The following is a 24,840-nucleotide window of genomic DNA, read 5'->3' on the forward strand; positions in this document are numbered from 1 at the left end:
TTTTTATTTATTTCACACTTTTTGTTAACAGGATAACTCAAGATCAGTTTAGTCAATTTCGTTCAATTTTGGCACAGTCATAGGTCATTGTCATGAGACGTTAGAGTAACATTTTCAAGGTCATCAAGTTTTCATGACGTCATCCAGGCGCCATTTTTGTTTTTTTTGGTACTTTTTACTCATGATCATATCTTCATAACGGAAAGGCATTTCTCATTCATATTTATCACGATTAAGGTCAATATCCGTCCGGTCAATTTCAGGTCAGAAAACGCGCGCGCATGCGTACGTCCGCGCGTCACCGCGCGCGCAAAAAATAAAAATGCTCAAAATCGTCTCAAATTTTTTTTGCATACGTTTCAGGCCATTTTAAGCATTTTGCAAAAAACGCGCGCACGCACATGCGCGCGCGTTTTCGCGCGTAATTGCTTTTTCCTACATAGAATCGCCAATTTTTTTCTGTCATCATATTTGACACATTTTTCCAAGCATTTTGATACCTTGTTCACCTTTTTCTGACCATTAATAACGGAATGAGCGTCCGTTTAAGATAATTTCCGTGCGTGCGAGCTCTTGTAATACATAGCATACATGGGCAAAAACATGCCTATACAAAATCCATTGTAGCGCTTTAGGATGCAAAGTGAACCCAATTTTTTCTCCATATTTTGATAGAGTATGAATTGGAAATATGATTTAATGTCTCATTTGACCCTCAATTAACTCATGACGTCATCATAATGGCCTCCCAACTCAAAATTTCAATTTGCATATTATGACGTCAGTATTTTTCTGGAAAATTGACTGTATCTCTGTAAATATTGATTGATTTTCTTCCAAATTTTGATATGATCTAGCTGAGACAATTTTCTACAAATGCAGTTGCCACAATATTTCATTTTGACAAAGGTATCATGGCGTATTTTTGCGATTAAAGGTGGCATGTCAATTTTTCACATTTTGCGTGTATTCTCTATGGGACATGACTTTTTCTCAAAACTGGATTCTACATCCTGTCTTTTGCGAGCAATATCTCCATTTTTTAGCTTTATTTTCGCTGAGCTTTGAGTATGTTGTAGCTGAGACAATAAGCTATCATAAGTGTGCCCTTTATTTTTTGGTCAGATGCCGGGATCATGCTCATATTTCACTTACAAAGTGGGATTTGTAAATTCTATTTTCCGTTTACGTGTAATCTCTATGGGAAATGTTTTGGTATATCAGTAAGGCACTTGACTTCCGACCTCGAGGTCCCTGGTTCGAGTCCGGGCGTCTCCAACAATTTTTTTTTCTTCACTTTTTTTCTTTTTGACCTTTCACTCTACCATCTCCTTTGAATAAAAACACGTACAATCGCAAATAATGTAATAAACAACCATATTTACTTTATTATTACCCTGTTATCACTTGATCCATTACTTTTTGCGTGTAATCCTTATGGGAGATGACTTTTTCTCAAATCTGGATTCTACATTCTTATCTTTTGCGAGCAATATCGCCGTTATTTCGGCTTGGTTTTTGTTGATTTTTGTGTATGTTGTAGCTGAGCCTATATATGCTATCTAAATGTCCCCTCATTTTTTCAATCAGATGTCAGGATCACGCTCATGATCATCATCATGGTTATCATTATCATCATCATGACAATCATGATCATGATCAAGTAGTTTATTTTTGTTCTTTATTTTTATTTATTTGCACACTTTTTGTTAACAGGATAACTCAAGATCAGTTTTTTTTCCATATTTTGATAGAGTATGAATCGGAGATATGATTTCATGTCTTATTTGACTCTCAATTAACTCATGACGTCATCCGAACTCAAAATTTCAATTTGCATATTATGACGTCAGCATATTTTGAAAATCGATTGTATCTCTGTAAAAATTAATTGATTTTCTTCCTAATTTTAATATGTTCTAGCTGAGATAATTCTCTACAAATGCAGTCGACACGATATTTCATTTTGACAAAGGAATCATGGCGTATTTTTGCGATTAAAGGAGGCCTGTCAATTTTTCACATTTTATATGACTTTTTTTTTCAAAACTGGATTCAATATTCCCTCTTTCGCGAGCAATATCTTCATCGTTTTTTGGTCTATTTCCCCCACAATTTAAGCATGTTATAGCTGATAATATGAGCTATCTTAACTGTGCCTTCCGTTTTGATTGATGTTGAAATCATGTCGAAATTTTCAATTGAAAGTTGAAATAGCGACTATGCCAAGGCCGTTTGTCAGCTTTACATGTATTGTCTAAGGGACATATTTTGGTATATTGGTTAAAGCACTCGACTTCCATCCGGTGTAATTTTTTTAAAAATTTGCTTTCGTTCTTATCAGTGATTTTATCATCTTTTTCGACTACTATATCTCGATCTATCTCTACGCTTTCACCCTCTCCCTCTCTTGCTCTGCCTCCCTCTTGATCTGCTCTAGCTGATGTCTCCCTCGATCTGTCTCTACTCTTTCACCGGCCAGCTCTCCTTTTCCCGCCTTTGGCTCCCGTTCTCCCTCTTATGTCGTATAGGATGTTCCTTAATTTCCTTTACCTCTTTCCTTTGCCCTTTGTATTCTTTTTTCACCCCTTCCAAGTAGCCTATGCATTCTGATTTCTCTTTCATCCCTCGGTCCATCTCATGTATTTTTACATGACTATACCAGTCTCCTTCCGTCTCCTTATATCTCACCATGTTTCACTTTGATGACGTCATCACAGTGACAATTTTGATTGAATGCGACATGTCAGAATTTTCTTAGTTTGCGTGTCATGCCTATTGGAGGTGACTTTTTCTGAAATCTGCATTAGGACATTCTAGTCTTGTTTGAGCAATATCTCGATTATTTTTTCTCGATTTTCTGCAAGCTTCGAATATGTTGTAGCTGAGAAAATTCTCTACACTTAAGGTCACATTTTTTTTCTATAAATCAGATGTTGGGATCATGGCGATATTCCAACGACAAGATGTGAATTGAAAATCCTATTTTTCGTTTACGTGTAATGTCTATGTGGAGTAAGTTGGAATTCTAGACAACACCGACGCAAAGCCCCTGGACACCAGGTCGAGTTGTCCAGGGTGGGGTGCTTCGGGGGACAGCTCGATCAACTTTTTTTTCTCCTCATGATTTCATGATCTAAAATCCCTCATCTTAGATAAATTTGTCATTTTATGTATTAAATATGCTTTTATAAACACCAACCCTAACCTAACCATAACTCTAACCCGGCGATTGTACGCCTTCGGCTCGTCAAAAATATATTCTCGTTGCAAAAAATATCAGCTTTATTCTTTAGAACAGCTCTCAAAATACTCACAATTTCCATGTTCCCTGTCATGACTGCGTTAATTATAAAAGCATTAATACATAAAATGACAATTTTATCTACGATGAGTTATTGCCAGTTATTCACCCATGTATACGCAATGTTTACGTCTCTAGCTCCCACGGACAAAGAATTGTTTACATGTCAATACATTTCTCTTTCTATATATCTATCTACTCACATCTCGCTTAATTCTTTCTCCTCTCTACTGCTTTGTTTCCCTTCCCTTCTCTTGCTCTATTTCTGTATCTCTCTTTCTACTCTTTCACCCTCTCCCTCTCTTGCTCTGCCTCCCTCTTTTTCTCTTGCTCTGTCTCTCGATCCTTTTCTCTACTCTTTCACCCTCCCCATTTTCAGCCTCTGGCTCTCGTTCTCCCTCTTTTATGTCTTTGGATGTTCCTTAATTTTTGTCAATAAAATCTATTCTTCCTATTTAAAGTCATCATCTTATTGAAAGTCATCATGACAACTTTTACCATAAACAAAAATATTCTTTTCAAAAATAATTCCTAGGTACTGAGCTTCCTTCTCACATTCCTAGATAAATACTTATAAAACAGTACGACATACACAAATCACTCAATTACTACATATCTCATGAAAATGTTTGGAACAAACTGTTTCAATTTTTACTGCACATAAATTATCATTTAAGCTTTATCAAGGTAAACCTTTAAAGTCAAACATAACATTCTTCATCTTATCAACCATTACATGATATCAGAAGATCATGACACAACATAGCTCATATCACTAAATACCAATCCTAGTCAATATACATATAGTTGTATATCCAGAAATCTCAGTTCTCAACCTATGGTTTAATCAACCAAGTTTTATAATGTACAATAAATAATATGACATTCTTACTTTTATCAAGTCATGAGACTTAGATACATTACATTTCTCTTGTATTTGAGTTGAAATCTGCACATGCAATTCTAAACGCAATTCTAAATGCAATTACTAAAACGTGTTTCCAATAATCTGATTTTTTGTTTTAAATGATATTATATAGCACCCGTACTTCAGAACGTTAATATCATGAAAAAGGTTGAGCATGGTTATAAGTCTACAAACACCTTTGAATAAAACCTTTGCTAAAAACAATGCCAACATAGCACAACAATATCATGCTGTGGGATAATAGCATAAAAACAATCCATGTATAAATATGTATGACATATTCTGCACAAAGTTGAAAACCTATAACATGGCTATACGTCAATGTCCATAGAGTTTGTATATAACCTGTTAATACAAAGTAGAGATTATCAAATGTTCACATCATCACCTGAAGACAATGTCTTTGACTCAAAATTAAACAATTATCCAGCATTAAAGAGCACAACCCATTGTGTTCAGCATCATTAAGCCCTCTCTGATATATTTAGATACATAAGGTGGCTGTCTAATTATCATCTCTTTCTGTTTTTTCTGTTCAAAATGTAGTGAGTAATATTCCTGCACTTGCATAAACTACAATGCGTATATATTGCTGTAATATTTTCTTCTTCATATCAAACTTGTGTAGTGGATTTCATGAATTTCTACAAAACATATGCTCAGGATAATAATTTTGTATGTGCTATCATAGAAAGTTTGATGGGTATACATTTGTGGCTGGGAAGATCAATATAAAATAAATCTCAACATTACATAATCCTGGTAAATGCAATATGTATTCAACAAATGACATTAACAAAATATGTTATTAAACCGTGATACACATCCAATAATTTACAATGGTAGACAGACAAAAGAAATCCATGAGTATAGTGCATTTTACATTCTGCTCATATAATCTGCTGTAACATTATACTGAACCTTCACCGATACAAGCCGAAACCTGTAATCTTGGAGCATCATGCTCCATCTCATGATTCTCTTATTGTCAAACCTCTTCGCTTGAATATAGAAGAATGGTTTGTGGTCTGTGTGTACTTCAATTCAATACAAATAATATTTTAACTTTTTGATTGCTCGTACTATTGCTAAGCACTTTTTTTATTTTGTGTAATTTCTTCCCGTGGTAATGACTTGTTACTCGCATAAGCAATCAGGAATTCTTCTCCTGAATGTTACTGCATAAGCCCAGCACCCACATTTACCTTCAATATAAACTGATCCTCGGCATCTTCTGCAGAATCTTGACACACCTTCCTACTCTCTATACACAAATCAAAGCAGCCAGCCACTGACAAGTTAACCTTCTGCCTGAGAAATTATTTGTTGAGAAGATTAATGTGATATCTTAAGAACACCACTGACAATGTAGTCATAGTCATACTTTACGCCAGCACAGGGAATGGACCCTCCATTTCAGCAACAACTTGTTCTGATCAGTGGGAAGCAAGATAAACCTGATCTCCGTTATTAAATTTCCTGTTTCTAGCATTCATATCCTAATACTTCTTGTATTTTCCTGCAGCATGCACCTTTTAAGGCTTCCTGGGCTAACCCCCATGACTTCACCAACTTCTCACGGAGCACTATGTCATATTCATACTCATCTTTCAACTCCGGTATTACACCATCATTTGTCCTCAATTCCCTTAACATATCAAAGACACTCGCCAAGACCCAGTCTTCACTAAACCAAGTTTCTGAAATGGTAGAAATTTTGAAGATATTCAATACCTACACATGGTGATAAAAAAATGTAATATAAATGAAACATTTCCATTGTCACTGCTAATATTAAAATAATCAGTGTCTCCGTTACCTTTACTACTGCTATCACCTTCACCAGTATTGTTAGTAGGTGAAAAGCATTACCCTTATTCATCTTTCAGATAGATGTTATTACTGATCACTGGTTTTATGCTAATGTTATCGTATTCATTTAATCAACGTCTGAGGAAATTAATTTTTCAAAATATTTTTTGTACAAAGCAAATGAGATATGAGCTCGCATGTGATGTCACACAGTTTGCAATTTGTGCTTCACTGATTACAACTCCAACAATTTATAACTTTCTCATTTGTTTTGATTTTCCTCAAAATTTCATTGATTTGTTTCTCTCATTTATCTGCTTTTATGAAGACCAACTTATTTTTGGGGTGGACTTCTCTTTAACACTTTACATGTATGAAGATCAACTTATTTTCGGGTGAACTTGCCCTTTAACACTTTACATGTATATGTAAGCATCTTAAAAAATGCATATTTATAATTATATGGCTAACGTCATTTACTCCTTACTGTACTTGGGGGGGGGGGGTGGCGTAAGAGCCCCCCCCCCCCTCCCCCACCCCGCATTTTTGGAGATAGCGCCGCAACCGCTTGGAATTTTACATTGTTGTTCTTCGATTCTTTTCCTCAAGTCTTATGCACATTTTGATACCATTTTCATCGAATTTGGATACACCTGTCAGGTGTTACATAGCAATTAGTATGCGCATATCATCAAAAAGTGCTACAATTGCATATATACATGTACAAGCAGAAATGTGAATACAGGTAAATAGATGTATAAGTGGGAGATATGAATTGATATCAAATTGCTTTGATACGTTTCTCAAAGTAACTTGATGTATTCCAGAACAAAAGAATACATTAGAAATAAAATAATAGATCGAGGACTTAAAACCACAACTGTCTATGTCCAAATATGCCATTTGAGTAAAAATGCATTTAAAAGTTTGATTGCAAGCATAAAATCTGACAAAGTGTAGTAGTTATGTTTAATGCCATTAACTTATAAATAATACTTGGTCAAACATCATACATGGAAGCCATGACCTTTTGACCCTGTCAATGTCAGAAACTTAAAAAATGGGAGTGCCAAATACCATCCATGGAACTCTTCAGGAATGGCTAGGCTATTGCACAAGTTGATGAGATCCTTCTTCTTAAGGTTTAGGCTTTTTTAAATGCTTCTCTTGGTAGACAAGGTCCAGATTAGGTGGAACTGATGATCTATCTTCTTGTAGTCATCCAAGTAGTTATAGATGGTAGCAGATGGTGCTTTGCTCTTCCTTCCTGTATTGGAAGCTCTTTACATGTAGCCAGTTGAAGACGTGTCTATCTTCGTCTAGGCGTTTGTTATTCATGATCTGCTGTGAGAGATTTTTCAGATCATAAAAGTCTCCATGGCACATGTTTATGACCTTGTATGGAAGCCGACGTCTTAATTTGTGGAAGATGTTTTACCCAGTCATGCATTGTGAAGACATTGATGTTCTTTTTTTCTGTTTCAATAGCAGAATGCATGCTATTGCATTCCACGTGGGAATGCCCACTCTCCAGAAAATTGTGTGCGATGACTTTGAGATGTGTGTTCTGGATGGCATAGAGTAATGTTGCAGCGACATTCACTTTGCAAATCAAAAGAAGCAGAGACAAAAGTCCTCTTTCCAGCAACTACCTTGGCCTGGCATAGCTGCCAACACTTTGGAATTTTCAATTAGTAACATTTAAGTAAAACTGAATATCATGTGCGCGTAGCGCACATCACGAGCTTTCTTTGGAAAATCAGAGTCAAATTCCCTCATGTAGCAGGGTGTTGTTTGGCGAGCCTTAGTAATAAGGACACTTTTTAGAGTTTCGTTGCTCATGGACCCTCTGAAGTCAGTTTTGTTCTTTCGCACCTGACTGAAGACCCTTTCACATTCAGCATTGGTATGGGGTATGGTTAGAATCCCTTTTGCAAGTCTGTCATAGCACAGTTCACCAGAAACATTCTTTTCTGTCATCATACTTGTCCACTGCTTGTCAGTAGATTCCTCATTTTGCACTAAGTCCGGAAGCTGAGCAATTTGATAGATAAGGAACTGGTTCTCCAGAGCATCTAGGGCACTGTGCTTGTCTTCTTCTTCTTCCTGAAGCAACATGCAGGGGAACTTGTTGATGAAGAACTTTAGAGAAGTGAATTTGGCATCCTTCTGATATGCAATGTCAGCCACTTGCACATGGATGAGAACATCAGACTTCAATAGAAACTTACTTACAATGTAGTCACATGCCTTGGTGTAATATGAATGCACTGCTGCATAGAACTTATGGCAATCAGACTCATCTAAAGTGTTCACAATTTCTCTTGTTGCGCTTTTTATGACCATTTCAGATTCTTCACAAAGATTCTCCTTGTTCTTGTAGTCCAGAAGGGTCAAGTCTGTGGCTGCAATGATTGCTTGTGGAGCTACAAATTGGCTGTACAAGTCACGCAGTAGACTTTCTAGTATTCCTTTTAGCTTTTGTATCAGAGGACTTCTCGTCTGAAAGATGACATTTTTCTTGTGAAATGCAATGATGCTGTGGCTGATATTGGGTTTGAGTGCAATGAATTCAGAATTCTTTCCTGTCTTGTTTTATCTCTTACTGTCTGTCTTGTTTCTTTTTTCCTCCACATCTTGTTTTTTCATTTCCAGTCATTTTACTAGAAATCATACTGGGATGACTGGAAGTTCCAGTCTTGAGCACTGTTGAGCCTGTTGCCTTGCCAACAACTTTCCCAGTCTTCTGCTTTTTGCTAGGTGTATCCGAAGCTTCCTCATTTGTCGTTTTTCCCGAGTAGTAGAGCTTGAAGATGCAGGTCTACTGTGTTGTGGCTGTGGTGTTTGAAGTTGAACCTGGGAGGTAGAGAAATTATTGATTACCATATGAGAAAGAAACAAGACTACTGACACAGTTTACAATTAAAAAGATACACTACATTTGAAATCTTGGCAGATGACTAGCATTATTGAATACATTTTTATATCTGTAAACTGAACAGCGGAGTGAAGATGATTGGAAGAGAAAGAGCTTACAAGTAAATGACCTAAAAATAAGAAGAAAAAATAAATGATGTAAAGGAACATATTTAACTGTCACCCTGTATATATCGTCCCTATTTTCACGAAGTGACGGTAGTGAGGAAAATCGTCACGCAAACTGTATGCAATTTTATTTCACTACCGTCACTTCGTGAAAACAGCGACGAATTATGATCAATTTTTGTACTCACTTGGGTCTGAGACTGGGCAGGTTTGCTCACATGTGGTGGATCTGCAGACACCTTCTTGGGAATGCAGAATGCTTGGAGTTGTGCAGTCATCTTGGTTTGGTGAGCAGGCTTTTTCTGCAGGACAAGACAAGCTTAAAAATTAATGCGATGCCTGCAACACTATTGATGACTTATTTATAAGCATGAAATTTAATTACACATTAAATTAAATTTTGCAATTACCATTTTGGTTCATGTAATATCCATTTTCATTTTTTTTAAACTATTTTAGAGTGTAAAATGATAATAACTGTTGCCAATTTGAGGAGTAAAAGCTGATTAATTCAAACATTAAGAAAGCTCTCTACTGCTAGGGTTAATCTATTCAAATCTGGTAATTTTAATGATGGCCATATTTAAATGGAATAAAAAGGAGTAGATGCCTTGTAGTAATACATTTTCTAGCCTTACCTTCAGTTGAGATCCCTGAGCAGGTTCATTTTTCACAGCTGGAGTTGGCTTCTTTGGAACAAGTGAAGTCTGGACACTATTCTTGGTAGCCTTGGTCTGTTGAGTAGGCTTCTTCTGCTTTGTCTGTTGAGTAGGCGTCTTCTGCTCGGCTGACACTTCTCCTTCAAAAAAGAGGACTAGAGCTTGCCATTGTTGGATAAATCTTGGCAAGCATTGGCCCAAGCTCAGCCATCTCGTACAAGCATGTTTCAGAACTGCCTGCACTTCGTTCCCAATGAGCATCTGGAACTTCTTGAGATTCAATTTCCTGTTCACGCTGGCTTCCAGATAGTAGAACACATCAATAAGGAGCGAGTCAATTGAATATGGTAATGCAGATGACGCATCTTTGGCAGCAGAATCAATTAGATGATTGGGGCAACCAAGCACTGACACTTTCCGAGGCATGCCACAATTTGGTATGGTTTACTGTCGCTGACATTACTCCCATCAGTTGATATTGCAATTGGCCGTGCTTTCATGGCTGAAACGATCTGTCCTTGTTTATCTTTGGCCATTTCACGCACAAGACAAGATGTTTGGTCCTTGCACTGGTAAACTTCATAACCTCCTCAGAATTAGGAAAGGCTTTTTTCAACAATGGTCCCATGTGACTTGCAGCTGATAGAGGAATATTGTGCTCCAAATAAAATGATGTAAATAAGCACTCAGCTCTAGTTATATTAAAATCCTTGGAGGTTGACATCCATGATGTTATTTCTCGTGCTGACGATTCAGACTTGAAAGCAGTGATGTGTTGCTTTGATTTGCAATGAACAACAATGTCATTACAACCGCCATGCAAAATTGACAAATCTCGGCGACATTCCTTGCAAGTTGCATGATGTTTGCTCTTTCCTGATGATGCACCGAAGTCAAATTTATCAGCATATTTCTTGTTGTAAGCATGTCCTCTTTTGCACTCCATCTTATTCACAACGATTTTCTGTCTTACACGATGCAAGGAACTGCTTTGGCATCTTGAGCCTCTGTTTTTTGTACGAGATGGGTTTCCGTGAAATTCTCCTTCTGATCTCCAGACAACTGGTCATACTTCGTACATGTTGCACATTGGTCTTTTTTATTTATCATAACGTTTTTTCCGGGCAATGGTATGGTGTTGCTTGGCCACAATCAGTGAAATAGCTGCATAGGGAATCTTATCTGCTTAATGAGTAGAAAACTGCAAGTATTGCGCAATTCTTGATGAATGTACTTGAAACAGTCTGAACATCAAAGTAAAATGGCTAATGGACACATGGGAATAGACAGTTCTGAATAGACACAAAGTGAAATGAATATACAGTTCTTTGGTGGACATAACTGAATTTCACAAAAAATGGACATAGACAGTTCTGGCTTTAAGCCCTCTAGAAAAAATAAGAAATAAAAAACAATATAATACATATTAAAGAAAATAAAATGAAATTTGCATATTCAAAATTTATGCAAATTAACCTTTGCATTTTCAAATATCGACAGCCCCCCCCCCCCCCCCTGCAGTCAGGGGTTGCTCAAAATAGCCCAGGGCCAGTAGAATTTCAGAAATATGTTTGCTTGCTCTTTCATTAAAATTTAATGAGAAAATTGTAAAGCACAGTTTTTGTTGGGGTTGCAGGGGTTTACTTGTACATGTTTCTATGCGATTCCGTGTTTGTTTTTTGGGGGAAAAAAGATGAAAAATTGTATTTTAAGATCGTATTTCACTCTTATTATCATACTAAATATGATTTAATCGTACTGGTTGGCATCTCTGTATAACCCTCCAATTTTCATTAACTCAAACAACTTACATCATAGTGAATAACCTACTCAACTAAAACGCATTATCACTACCAAACAATCATCTTTCAGCGAATAACATTCCAGCATTGCGTCCCGATATTAGTATTCTTTCATTATCATTAACCTTCCCATTTTGATATTCCATATATAATATGATATCAACCTCTTCTTTACTTAAATACTTGCATGTCTCATTGTCACGTTCAAGCTTGATCTCTGATTTGAGTGTCTTCTTCAGAGTGATGGTTTCCACCGTGACGTACCTTGTCTCCTACTCCAACCCAGTCAAAAAATGAGCACTTTGCAAGGTTCATGGAATGTTCCAACTTCAATATACGGATCAGGTCGACAATCCTTAATCTGGGAAGAAAAAGCATGGATGTATGATCTTGTTATCCATCCACCTATCAATCCAGTATTCTAAATGTGCACCATTGTTTTAGATTTCTCAAATATGATCTATAAGTTCGAAATACATGTACATGTCATGATGTGAGTGATGTTTAAAGATACTAAGGTTTGAAAGGCAAGGAGTGACAACACATAAATCCTTTAACTCATCACCTTAAGAAAAGGGTTTTTACCAACTTTACAACCTGCTTTCAATGTGATGTCCATGGCAGATGATATCATTGATAAGTGTACGGTAAGCCAACAAAATATTGACAACCCTTTTAAGAAGGAATAATATTCATATTGGTTTTTGCAAGAATGAAGACATGATAAATGAAAATGTTTAATTATCAACAAAATTAAGAAATTTACTTGTTTATTCTTCTCATTTTACTACTAATATTAAAAAGCAATCTTAACAGCTTCATGGTAACTATAATATGTAGGGATGACCTCTGTTTCCAATAAATCTAGTCCCTTGCTGTACACATGATCTATCAATGTTCCCTTCTCAGTAGTAGCATTAACAACATGCTGTTTGTAACCTTTATTACACATTAGCTTGTTTACCTGTAAAGAACCTTTAAACAAATCCTCATTAAAATCTCCCATCACAATACACCTAATGCTTGTTTTGTGTAATACATCTAGCAAATTGTCTAATGATTCACAGAATGATTTGATACTATATGATGGAGGTCGATAAACAACTGAAATCACAACAGAAACTGGTTTGGTGACAAGAATTGCAATAAACTCTAAGTTGTCGACAGATATGTCTAATCTACTTGAATATGTATTCTTGATATACATTGCAACACCTCCGTGCGATTGTTCTTTGAGTACATTTCCAACTCCAGAATTACAGTATGACAGATGTCGTGGCTGATGATAAAATCGAAAGTTATCTAAAGCAACGTCACAGAGATCATCATCATTAATCCATGTTTCGGTCAAGCAAATACAATCTACATTCACAAATTGGCACTGGGATTTGAAATCAGTAAAATGCTGTTTTAATCCTTGTACATTTTGCATTACCAAAGAAAAGTTATAATCGTGAATATCTTCGGAAGTTTCATTCTCAATAAACGGCTTCATAATCTCAATGCGTTCTTTAATTTCTGGATTACAATATATACGTTTAGGATCGAAATGTTCTATCACAAGTCCAGATAACGAAGTAACGCGACTAAGCCCAACATATGCCTGTCCAGATTGAAATACATTTTTTAATGATACAACAGCTTTGTCTAATGTCGAACCTTGTACTTTATGAATTGTGCAAGCATAAGCAAGCTTAAGTGGAAATTGTTTTCTCACATATTTCTTACCAATGGATTCTTGAGACATTTCGATTGAATGAATACCAATATCGGCCTTCTCAAAATTAACTTTGATGCAAACTGGATTCAAATTTGTATGATCCGTTATTATTTCTGTTACATTTCCGAAACATCCATTTGTCAGGCCTTTACTAACATCAATGTTTTTGAGCAACATCACTCTAGCATTAACTGCAATCCACAGATAAGGAGGCAACTGGGTTTTCATCTTTGTATAAGGTTTTTCCCGTATTTGATTTCCTTTTTTAACATCTTTGTCCATGTCTTGTGCTTTTACGCATATCATATCTCCACATTTTTTATGCAATAATTTCTTGTTCCAAGCATCTACTTCATTGTTACATGCATAGATATGCAGAGCATTTTCACATTCTTCACCAGTCTCACAGGACTTGAGCATTGCTAGGTCTTCATCACAGAGAATCTCTTCCCCTTGTTTTACACGTAATCTATTTAAGAGAAAAGCAAATTGGGTATCGTCTTTTTGTCTCATAATGTCTTCAAGTTCTACTTTCTTGAAATTAGCATTCCACAATGCACCATTGAGTGTGTCTTTATATAAAGGAGTTCCTAAGACTGGAGGTAACTGATACATGTCTCCCACAGCAATAACTGAAACACCAGCAAAAGCAGTTTGATCTCGTGATTGTTTTATTTGTCGTAGGCGGCCGTGAATGTAAGACATCAACTTTTGATTTACCATTGATACTTCATCTATGATTAAAATTTGCAATTCAGCCAGCTTATTTCGAAGGACACTTATTTTCTCATCACTCAGAGGTTGATACAGTCTTTGTGCATTGATTGGAATAGAAAGAATACTATGTATAGTATGGCCATTGATATTGTATGCAGCTACTCCGGTTGGAGCCATTTTCAATACTGAGACATCATCAGGATGTGGCAACATTCGGGCTAGTATACGTGTTGCTTCATAGTAAAGACATTTGATCAAATGACTCTTTCCAGTACCAGCACCTCCAGTTAGAAACATATGAAACGGTTCGACCGATTTTCCATTTACTCTATCTAAACACCACTGTCGTATTTTGTAAAAAACACTCTGTTGCTTCTCATTCAAAGACCTCATCAAAGAATGTCCATCTTGTTTGGAAATTTTTACTGAACGTAGTTCAATGCTATAGTCATCTTTTTTCGGTTCATTCTTTAAATCTGGGATATCAAGATCTCCATCACAATCTTCGACATCTACATTTTCTTTGGGATGTTCAAGTCGCTCTACTTCCTTTTCCGGACATAAAAGACCCCATGCATCTTCGTGTGGACCAAATTTGTCAAGATGCTCCTGTGCATGATCAATTGCATCGGCATTCATTTCAAACTTCTTTCGGTTAGTACAGACAATTGACCAGACTTTCTCCAATTCACGTCCACATATTTTCACAGAACCTGTCTCGTAGAACTCTTCATGTGTTTCAAATGTTGGGGGCTTTAATTGTCCATCTTCAAAATATGGCAGAAAGAGTTGCAAAATGCTCAAATAATATTTTTCGGGTGAGATGATGGGTGAGAATCGGGGATATCTTACAACTGCATCTCCCGTACGAGTACGCTTCTGAATATATCCCAGATCGTTATCTAATTTAAAGACATTTTTACTTCTTGTACTTGGCGTTTGGGATGCAGTTAAGATTCTATACTGAGAACAAAACGTTGCAAGACACATATCACTGAATTCTGCGTTTTTAGGTCGAGCTTTGTATCTGTCGAGCTTGCTAGGCATCCAAACATTCTCATCATCATCATTATCGTTATCTGGTCTGCTCTTTATAACGCTTAATGGTAAACTCATTCTGACAGGGTCTGGTCCAACAGGAATGAATTCCACTTTCCTAGAAGATTCTTTCAATCTGAGACTGCAAACACGATAGACGCTTTCTTGAGCAGACACTTCACGATTTTGCATGTACACCTGGCCAAGTTTTTTCATGCTTTCCTTTGCGTTCTCATTTCCCTCTTTCATTTCTGATAGTGTATGACTCAATAGCATTCCGATTTCTCGTTCAGCTTTTGACATGTAGGATACAATATAAGCCACGCATGCAAATACATTTGTTACGAACTGCAAATCCATGTTGGCATTCCAGCTTCTTAGTAGACTTGGATTAAACTGATTCACCCATACATCTTGTATTTCTCTTTTGATGATTATACTTTGTTGTGATGCTAATTCATTATGTGCATTCTCAAATTGATTTTGTGTAATGCCAAGCTTTTCAAAGAGATGGTTTACACTGTTGTACTCGATTCCATTGGATAATGCATCTTTAACTGACTTTAACAATTTCTCTGCATCATCTTTAATCTTTTAGAAGCTTTAATTTGATCATTGTCCTTTCCCTTATTTTGCACTTTCCCACAATCTTTAGCTGGAATCTCTTCAACAGGTGTTACAATGAATGTTTTTTCAGATGGTGGTCTTGGGAAATTAAATCTACACGCTTTTCCCGTTTTTGTGCAAGATTTAGAATGTTTCTTACTGTGTTGTTGGACCTTGCTTACTATTTCATGTAGTTCTCGATCTTCCTTTTCATCCGGTTTCTGGCAAGAAATGTATTTATCTACAAATTGTACGACATCATCATCTTTATCGATACCCAACTGTGGAGCATTTTCAACCCAGAACAAGGCATGAATGTGAGGGGAACCACGGGCTTGATACTCTACTCTCCAAAATGAATCAACTACTTTACCAATCGGTGCAGCGGGAGATAAAATAACTCTCTTCATAAAAGTGTGAAATCTTTTATCAAACATTCTGGCAACTGTTACTGGATTTGATCTTAAAAGATTACATTTTTCTGTATAGTCTAATTCACTCGATTCCCTGGTGTCTCCTTTTTGTCTAAGCAATGTATTCATTAATTCTGGCCATCTCATATCGGCAGATGAGAAAGAAGCAAACCATGTCGGCTTTCCAAGCTGTCGTACCATTGCGAGAACATCTTTTTGTGTCTTTTGCCAGAATGGAGGTGTTCCACGAATTTGCTTTAAAAATTTATAGCCCTTGTCTGATTTTAGTATTTTTTTAACTTTCTCTGCATCTTTCAAATCTGAGGCAGTTATTGAAGACGAATCATCTTTTTTGTTTGGACTTTGCCTTAAAGCGATAGAAACTTGTGATATAACCTGTTGAATTTCATAAATATATTGTGCATAAAAGATGTAATCTGTATTCTGAGCAAATCTATTGTCCACGTGCATCAGTCGGTTATGCAGATAACGTCCTAATGTTATTTTTTCATCTCTTCTATCATGGAATGTTGGTTGACCTTTAGGAAATAACACTGGGAAACATTTGGCCTCATTGCTTTCATCTTGTAGAATTGATACAGGGCTTCTTCCTTCACAAGGAGCACAACATATTATGTCTTCAAAATACTGATCTAATATTTCCTGTCCAATATCTACCGGCTGGAGACATGAGTCTAACTGAATACCGCGTAAGCGTTCTTCCATATCGTCTTCAGTGTTGTTGTCATCTATTTTTTGTTGTAGTTTACTGTTGTCTTGCATGTTTTCATTAGCATTTTTGTCTTTGGACAAAATGTAATCAATTTGTTCTTCCATTTCCTTCCAATATTTTGCCAAACGAGCTTTACCACCAATTTCCACTGCTTCTTCCTTTTCATTATCTTTTTCATTTCGTTCAAGTGAGTTTTCCCATTTATCATTTACTGCAACATCAAAATACCACTTATTATTTGCTTTTAAATACTGCAGAGCATTGAGCAAGTTAGATTTATCTACAAATTTGTACTCATAATAGCTTTTGTACGACAATTTTCGTTTGAGTTTAACACGGATCAATTGATCTTCAGTCTGTGGTCTTGGCAACATATCTACTGTTTCATAAGTGTTTGAAGGCACGCACACGACTGGGCCATGGACTCCATTTTGACCACCTTTAGGCAAGGCCATTAACTTCATGAAAGGGATATTCAATGCAATCAAATGCTGTTCTAAATTGTTCAGATTGGCAAGTTCTTCTGGAACTTCATGTAGTTGTAAATTGTTCATGTTTGCTTCTGCAGGTACTTTTCCAGCTTGCAATTTTCTATGACAGGTAAAGCATATCCAAAGTGTCGATCTGGCTGACTGGCCTATTAAACATTTTGACCGGCATTCTGAATTGCAAACATGCAAATATTCTTCACTTATGCACGTCTGAATTTTATAATTACTCTTTTTACATTTCAATACCTGGTTCTCAAAGAGAAGTTTTAAGCATACACAGCACACATATTCTGGGCCATGAGAAATTATCTTTCTAAATTCTTCGAGTACAATATCAAACTCGGACAATTTTACCGTTCGAAGTACAGACCTTTTTTGATTTTGTTTTATTACATTTTGCCTATATTTTTCAATTCTTTTATATTTCATTTTTAAGCTCATCAATTTCTTTTCCTTAAATTCGTTGCCTTTATATCTAATTTTGGACAATGTTTTCATATTTGCCTTTTTTGTATGTTTAAATTGTTGATCGTTGTGATATAATTTCTTCATTTGTTTTTTCATGATATCTTGTTGTTTTTCCTTAAAATTTTCATCGTTCAAATATTTACTTCTTAATTTGCTTTTGTGAATTCGTTTAAATAGTTCATCATGCTGGTATTTACTTCTTATTCTACTCTTGTGCATTCGTTTAAATAGTTCATCATGCTGGTATTTACTTCTTATTCTACTCTTGTGCATTCGTTTAAATAGTTCATCATGCTGGTATTTACTTCTTATTCTACTCTTGTGCATTCGTTTAAATAGTTCATCATGCTGGTATTTACTTCTTATTCTACTCTTGTGCATTCGTTTAAATAGTTCATCATGCTGGTATTTACTTCTTATTCTACTCTTGTGCATTCGTTTAAATAGTTCATCATGCTGGTATTTACTTCTTATTCTACTCTTGTGCATTCGTTTAAATAGTTCGTCATGCTGGTATTTACTTCTTATTCTACTCTTGTGCATTCGTTTAAATAGTTCATCATGCTGGTATTTACTTCTTATTCTACTCTTGTGCATTCGTTTAAATAGTTCATTGTTCCAATATTTATTTTTCATTTTAGTCCTCATAGCTGTTTTAACATTTTCTTTAAATCCTTCATTTCTCAAATATTTTTGTTTATTTCTATACAAAATTTTCTTTTTATAACATAAATCAGAATGATATTTGGTTTTCATAATATTTAGCTGTATGTTCCTGAAATTTGAATCCTCTTTATACATTTCTTTTTGCCTTTGTTTCACATAAGCTCCTTGCTTTATTTTGTGTGATAAATTAGTGTTGTAATTCTCTTTTTGTCTTTGTTTTACTTCATTTATTTTTTCCATGTTATAGGTTAAATCATTTTGATATTTATTCTTCGATTTAATTTTCCTCATTTGCGCATTGTGAAGACACTTTTCCTTTTTCTTAATTATTTCATCTTTGGTCAAGGCTCGTTTTTCTCTCATAAGCTGTCTACTGCGCTTCCTTCTTTGATTAGAACTTTGTCTGTGTTTACGTTTTTTCTTTCCATGGTCTACATTTCCAACATGAACTTCTCCAATTATTATTAATTCATCATTACTATCAGCACATTCGCTTGCATCAATTCTTAAGCTGTCGTTCTCATTCATTTTTACCAATTTGGTTTTTCGAACTTCATTACCAAGGTCAACATCGACTTTTGCATCATTTTCAATGTTACTCAATTTTCGTTTTCTGCTTAAGATAGAGTTGGAATTCTGAACTTTGTTCACTAAATTTAATCTATCAGAGTCATTCCCGCATTTAGTACAATTTTTGAAATCTCCATTTTGTTCATTTACATATTCTGTCTTGATAGAGTCATTTCTTTTCAAAAGACAACTTTTATTCAGCGGTGGTTCTTTTAGTTTCGTTAAGGTAATTGTCACACTCTTCAGTTTCAATTCCTGACCGTTATAATGTACATCATGACTGATCGTTTCATTTGCTTTTTCAGGGAAGAGAAATACATTTGGGTTATCAATCATCTTTTGTGGGGAAACACTCTCATCCAATATTTGAACTTCATCAAAGCTTTCACAATGTATGGAACATCCAGAGCTTCCAGACTGACTTTCACTGTGTGTATTTGACGAAGGAATTGGATTACAAACAAAATCCTGTAACTGTGGATAGCCTTTCAAGGTTTCATTCTTACCGGAAGTTGCTTTAGCACATACACTAGTTACTTCATATTCGGTGTGCAGGGGGCATCCCATTGATTTTGCTAACCTCATGCAATGCTTGTACACACCTTGCCAGCTTTGAGTACGAAGTACAACACTGTGTCCGTTACAAATCAGGAAACCTCGACTGCTTCTGGAATGTGAATCAAATATAAAAAAACCATCTTGACCAGATAATACAATGAAAGTACTTCTAGCAAATGTCACAAAACATGCATCAGAATCAGTACAGAGTTCTTTTTCGAGTGCTTGCTTCAATGTCATCGAAAGAGACTGGGCCAATATCAATTCATCTCCATCTAACAATCCAGTGACTGGTTCACGGCATACTATGTTAAACAATTCATTGTACGCATCCAAATATTCAAATAGATCAGATATCAATAAGTATTGGTTGTCGAGTGAAGTGGATCGCCGTATGTAACAATATAATTCATTACCGTTATTCAAAATCCTGTCTAGATCTGTACTTTTCCAATCATTGGCATTTTTTACCTTGCTATACAACAGTGCAGAAAGTGAATTGGTAACACACTGCTTTCCACTTAAGTCACCAAATCTTGTATCACCTTGATTGAATGTCCCTTGGGCAACAAGCGTTATTTGTGTATCGACTCTCGTGCATTTGTCTTTGTGATCACTTTCAAGGGTTTCGTCCTTGGTGTTACGTTCGTTGTGAACGACTGATTCAGACTGATTACTTGCACACTGTTCATATGTCATGTCCAAAAGATTTGCAGTACCTTTCCTCTCATCGTGATTTATCGTACCAGTCTCCAACGTGAGCCTACGTTTTTTTCCCTTTGGATCAACATGGTTTTGAAATGTTTCAGGAGACTTATCCACTACTTCATCAATTTCTTCCTCTATCTGCGCCTTGGATCTACACTTTTTGAACTCATGCTTTACTTTAACATCAGCCTGAATTGATGGACATGGCAAAGTTCTCTTTGACGTTCTATCTTCTTTAGTTGTTCTTGTCTGTTCCAATGAATTGAAATTGACAAAATCTACAGATTCAACAACATTAAAATGAACATTTCCTGTGTACAGTATATAAATTCCCTTATCAGATGTTACAATATTTATTCTTCCAGGTTTCTTTGCAGAGAACAATTGCCAACATGGTACTTGGTCATTGTATGAATAAATATCAGTATCGATTAAATTTGCTAAAGCGCTAATTTCAGTGTCTGTAGCCCACGTTCCGTCTTCCTTTATTCTACGTTTCAAAACATATTCTCTGACTGTTCTATATTCTTGCCTGAATGTATTACTAAACATGTCCTTGGTTTGCAATAAATGTTTCACAGTGGCATTTCTTAGAATTGCATGATTACGCTCAGTTCCAGAAATTACATAGGAAATTGCACGAAAGAAACAATTGCCATCACCAGTAATTTGTTTACTCTGTAAAGGAACTCCAATACAGCTATTTCTATCTAACCTTGAATCACAGCCTTTGCCTATATATCTGATATTCAGTTTTGAACAAATGTTCCGTTTGTCATTATTCTGGAGGGGTACAAATTTAAAATCTTTATCTGGTCTGTCACGTAATCCAAGATCTGCTACAAATTCAACTTCTGTTTCTGTTTCATCAGTACATGTGTACATATTAGCATCTATTGCCTTTTCAATGTCTTCATCTTTGATATTTGAATCTGAAGAAGATTCTAAAGGATTCCTTGAATGAGCATGATCATTAAATGACATATCAGTATCATTGTCTGTACCATCTTTTACTGTATCAAAGCTTCTATTCTCCAGGTCATTGTCAAACACTGCATCTTCTTGTACACCATCTGAAACATCTGAAAAATCATTTTTCATCATATCATCATTTTCCAATACCGATTCACAGACATTGTCTACTGGTTCATTTATGGGCATATCTTTTGGTCTATCACAAACATTCAAAGGCATATTGCGTTCTGGTAAAACACTTCTATCGCATAAATCACATCCAGGACTTGTGTCTGTATCACTATCAGATTCTATACAATTTCTTGCACACGAACGTTTCACTGGTATATGAACATCACTGCCACTATCATCGTCCGTTTCAATTTCCCCATTTTCATCAAAATTTGATTTCAACAGATTATTCTTTGAATCGTCCTGCACAACTCCATCTGAACCTTTGTTGTCTTTCATATTGCAAATATGCTGGTCTGAGTGTGTATCATTTTTACATGTATTTGTATCAAGTCCTTGGTCACCTGCATTCATCGATATCTTTGTATCCTGCTTCTCATTCTTTACTGCTAATTCTATTCCTTCATCTTTGTCAAATCTAATCTCCGATTTATCAGAAGAGTGATTTCCATCAGTACCTTTTTTCCCTTTGGAAGACTGACCTTTCTTGTTCCTTGCTCGACCTTTCTTGTTCTTTGCTTCTTTTTTCTTGCCACCAGCATGAACTCTGTACTTTCGCAAATCCTTGATCTGTTCAAAAAGATTACAAGTACATACATCGATATCAACACATGTATCTGTTCTAGATTGAGTTGGCAAATTGCTTGCTATGTCTGCCCAGGATCGTGTTTGTGCTGTTTCACTTTGCACACACATGTCATTATACAACTTCATTGCATGTGGGGACTGCACACTGTAGGCATATAAACCTAAAAGAGTTTCTGTGTAAGATTGAACACTGATATCTTTTTTCTCGGATTTCACCTTCTTTTCTTTACAATCAACTTTCTTTCGGTCTTCCTTTTTTTTTCTGCTATGGCTTTCATAGAATGTCTTCATTGCTTTGCCGATGTAAGTTACACCAGGTTCTAAGACTTTGCCATTCACCGATTTTCTTCTGATTTTCCTGTCTGTTTGATGATCATCTATTGATTTGGGATACAATTTTCTTGATTTTAGTTTCTCCACCCATTTCGTCTTCCTTGATTTCACAATTACCCAGTCATCCTCAAATTTTTCATTTTGCATCTCTTCGTGTTCTATTTGGGATGAATTTTCCATAGCCAAAGGATTATGTCTATCAGACTCATTTGTTTTCCTGTCAGTTATATGATGTTGTGTTCCTCTCAATCGATTGGTTTTCTTTCCCTTTTTACCATACCTCTTCTTTGATCTGCCACATTTTCTTTTGTTGGTCGTACTTGATAGGGTCCTTGATTGGTTCAAATCCAAGTAACAGTGTTCATCATGATCACCAAGAAGTTCGTATCTATTGAAATGAGAAGGGATGCATACTTGATCAAACATGCGATGAGCCATGTTGTTATTTCCACAAAATGAACAAATCCAGATCAATGTCAGGTCACTCAGTCTGTCTTCACAAGGGAATCCCATACATGTCACATGAAAATGCTTACTACAACAGTCACATCTTGCATCACTTTCATTTTCTTTGATTTCATTGTTACAGATACAGCATTCATTAAGCTTTGGGTTGGTCACCAATGCACAACTAGTCAGTATATTCATGATTTCATCAAGTGTTTTCTTAAATTCAATTGTATCCATCATGGTAAATTTTGCTTATATACTTGCAACAGTTCTGGTTAATAATTACAAGTCTACAATTAACGGTTCTGTAACTTTGATATATAATGTTCTGTATATATTCCTTACTCCAATAGTCTTTTATTTAAATATTCCTATTGTGAATTATGAAAAACTAATCCTTACTGATATTAAACTCTATGGTATTTCAATAGCCTAGCTTTATATACACTAGCTTGTACTGTGTTAAGGAGCTATAACGTTTTTGTCTCAAGATGGCGTTTTTTATTAAAATTATGAGTAGGTCATTAATAGCCTAAATGTATTGTAGGCCTATATAAGTTCCCAAATTGCTAATTTCTTTGTTACTCTCTCTCTGCAAACAGGTTCACTTTATATCCTGACCAAAATATCTTTCTTATTCTCTCTCAAATCAATCAACCTCACTTATATTTTTAAAACTATATATATATCCTGACCCAATCTTCTTTCTTACTCTCTCTGCAATCAAGCTTACTTTTATTTTTAAAATTCTGAACACTATATATCGAAGGATTTCTTTCCTTTTCTCTTTACAATCAACCACGCTCACTTTTCTAGGACTCTATATATTGACACAAATTTTTTGTGATTATGGTCTTATCAAGTTCTAGGAATTAGAATTAAATTGCTTTCTCGCTGTTGTTCTTCTTTTTATTTCAGTTTGCTTTTAATTCCTTTTAGAAACTGCCAATAATTTCTTTCTAATTTACAGTAATTATGTCTTCTAAAATGGCAATACAGTCTTTCAAACTTGCAATATTGCCTTCTTCACACTATTTTGTTCAATCTTCTTTATTCTTTGCTGTGTATACGCTCTTTTTACTTTCCCAAGATTACTAATACTACTGTTTTGAATTCTAATAGAGGTCTTATCAAGTTCTAGGAATTAGAATTAGATTGCTTTTTCTCTATTGTTCTTCTTTTTATTTCACTTTGCTTTTAATTCCTTCTAGAAACTGCCAAGATTTTGTTTCTAATTGACAGCAATTTTGTCTTCTAAAATCGTAATACAGTCCTTAAAACTTCCAATATTATCTTCAACGACTACTTTCCAATCTACTTTACTCTTTAAAATGTATACCTCTTTTTTTCTTTCCCAAGATTTACAATATTACTGCTTTCAACTGTAATTATGGTCTTATCAAGTTCCAGGAATTAGAATTAAATTCCTGTTCCTCTATTATTCTTCTTTTATTATTTCAGTTTACTTTTAATTCCTTCTAGAAACTGCTAATAATTTCTTTGTAATTGACAATAATTATGTCTTCTAAAATGGCAATACAGTCCTTCGAACTTCCAATATTTATCTTGAACGACTACTTTTCCAATCTACTTTACTCTTTAAAATGTATACCTCTTTTTTTCTTTCCCAAGATTTACAATATTACTGCTTTCAACTGTAAGTATGGTCTTATCAAGTTCCAGGAATTAGAGTTAGATTCCTTTCCCTCTACTGTTCTTCTTTTTATTTCAGTTTACTTTTAATTCCTTCTAGAAACTGCCAATAATTTCTTTATAATTGACAATAATTATGTCTTCTAAAAATGGCAATACAATCTTTAGAAATATTCTGTTCCAGTTTTGATTCGATTCAAGATTTCCAGATTCAAGTTTCATTCAGTATGTTTCAGATTCAAGGTTCAAGATAGTTCAAGTTCAAGTGCTAGTTCAAGTGTAAGTTCAAGAGCAAGTTCAAGTGCAAGTTCTTTGGAGAGTTCAAGATAGTTCAAAATAGTTCAAGATAGTTCAAAATAGTTCAAGATAGTTCAAGATAGTTCAAGTGCAAGTTCAAGTTCAAGTGCTAGTTCAAGTGCAAGTGCTAGTTCA

General features: G+C 35.4%; 1 protein-coding gene across 2 annotated transcripts; it reads right to left on the reverse strand.

The window, feature by feature from the left end:
- Positions 1–7,293: 7,293 nt before the first annotated feature.
- Positions 7,294–24,742, reverse strand: LOC105440694. Of its 2 annotated transcripts, none has more exons than XM_030985333.1 (7): positions 22,586–24,742; positions 21,867–21,954; positions 19,575–19,639; positions 11,815–11,911; positions 9,728–10,930; positions 9,278–9,391; positions 7,294–8,900 (listed from the first exon to the last, which is right to left on the reverse strand). In XM_030985333.1, exons 5-7 carry the CDS (start codon positions 10,172–10,174, stop codon positions 8,715–8,717), a joined length of 747 nt encoding a protein of 248 aa, XP_030841193.1. In that variant the 5' UTR covers positions 10,175–10,930; positions 11,815–11,911; positions 19,575–19,639; positions 21,867–21,954; positions 22,586–24,742; the 3' UTR covers positions 7,294–8,714. The 2 variants fall into 2 exon arrangements, with proteins under 2 accessions (XP_030841193.1, XP_030841155.1); XM_030985295.1 differs by having other exon boundaries at positions 9,728–11,040.
- Positions 24,743–24,840: the final 98 nt, after the last annotated feature.

The sequence above is a fragment of the Strongylocentrotus purpuratus genome, unplaced genomic scaffold (genome assembly GCF_000002235.5).
Source record: "Strongylocentrotus purpuratus isolate Spur 01 unplaced genomic scaffold, Spur_5.0 spur5_contig_36, whole genome shotgun sequence".
Taxonomy (NCBI): Eukaryota; Metazoa; Echinodermata; class Echinoidea; order Camarodonta; family Strongylocentrotidae; genus Strongylocentrotus; species Strongylocentrotus purpuratus.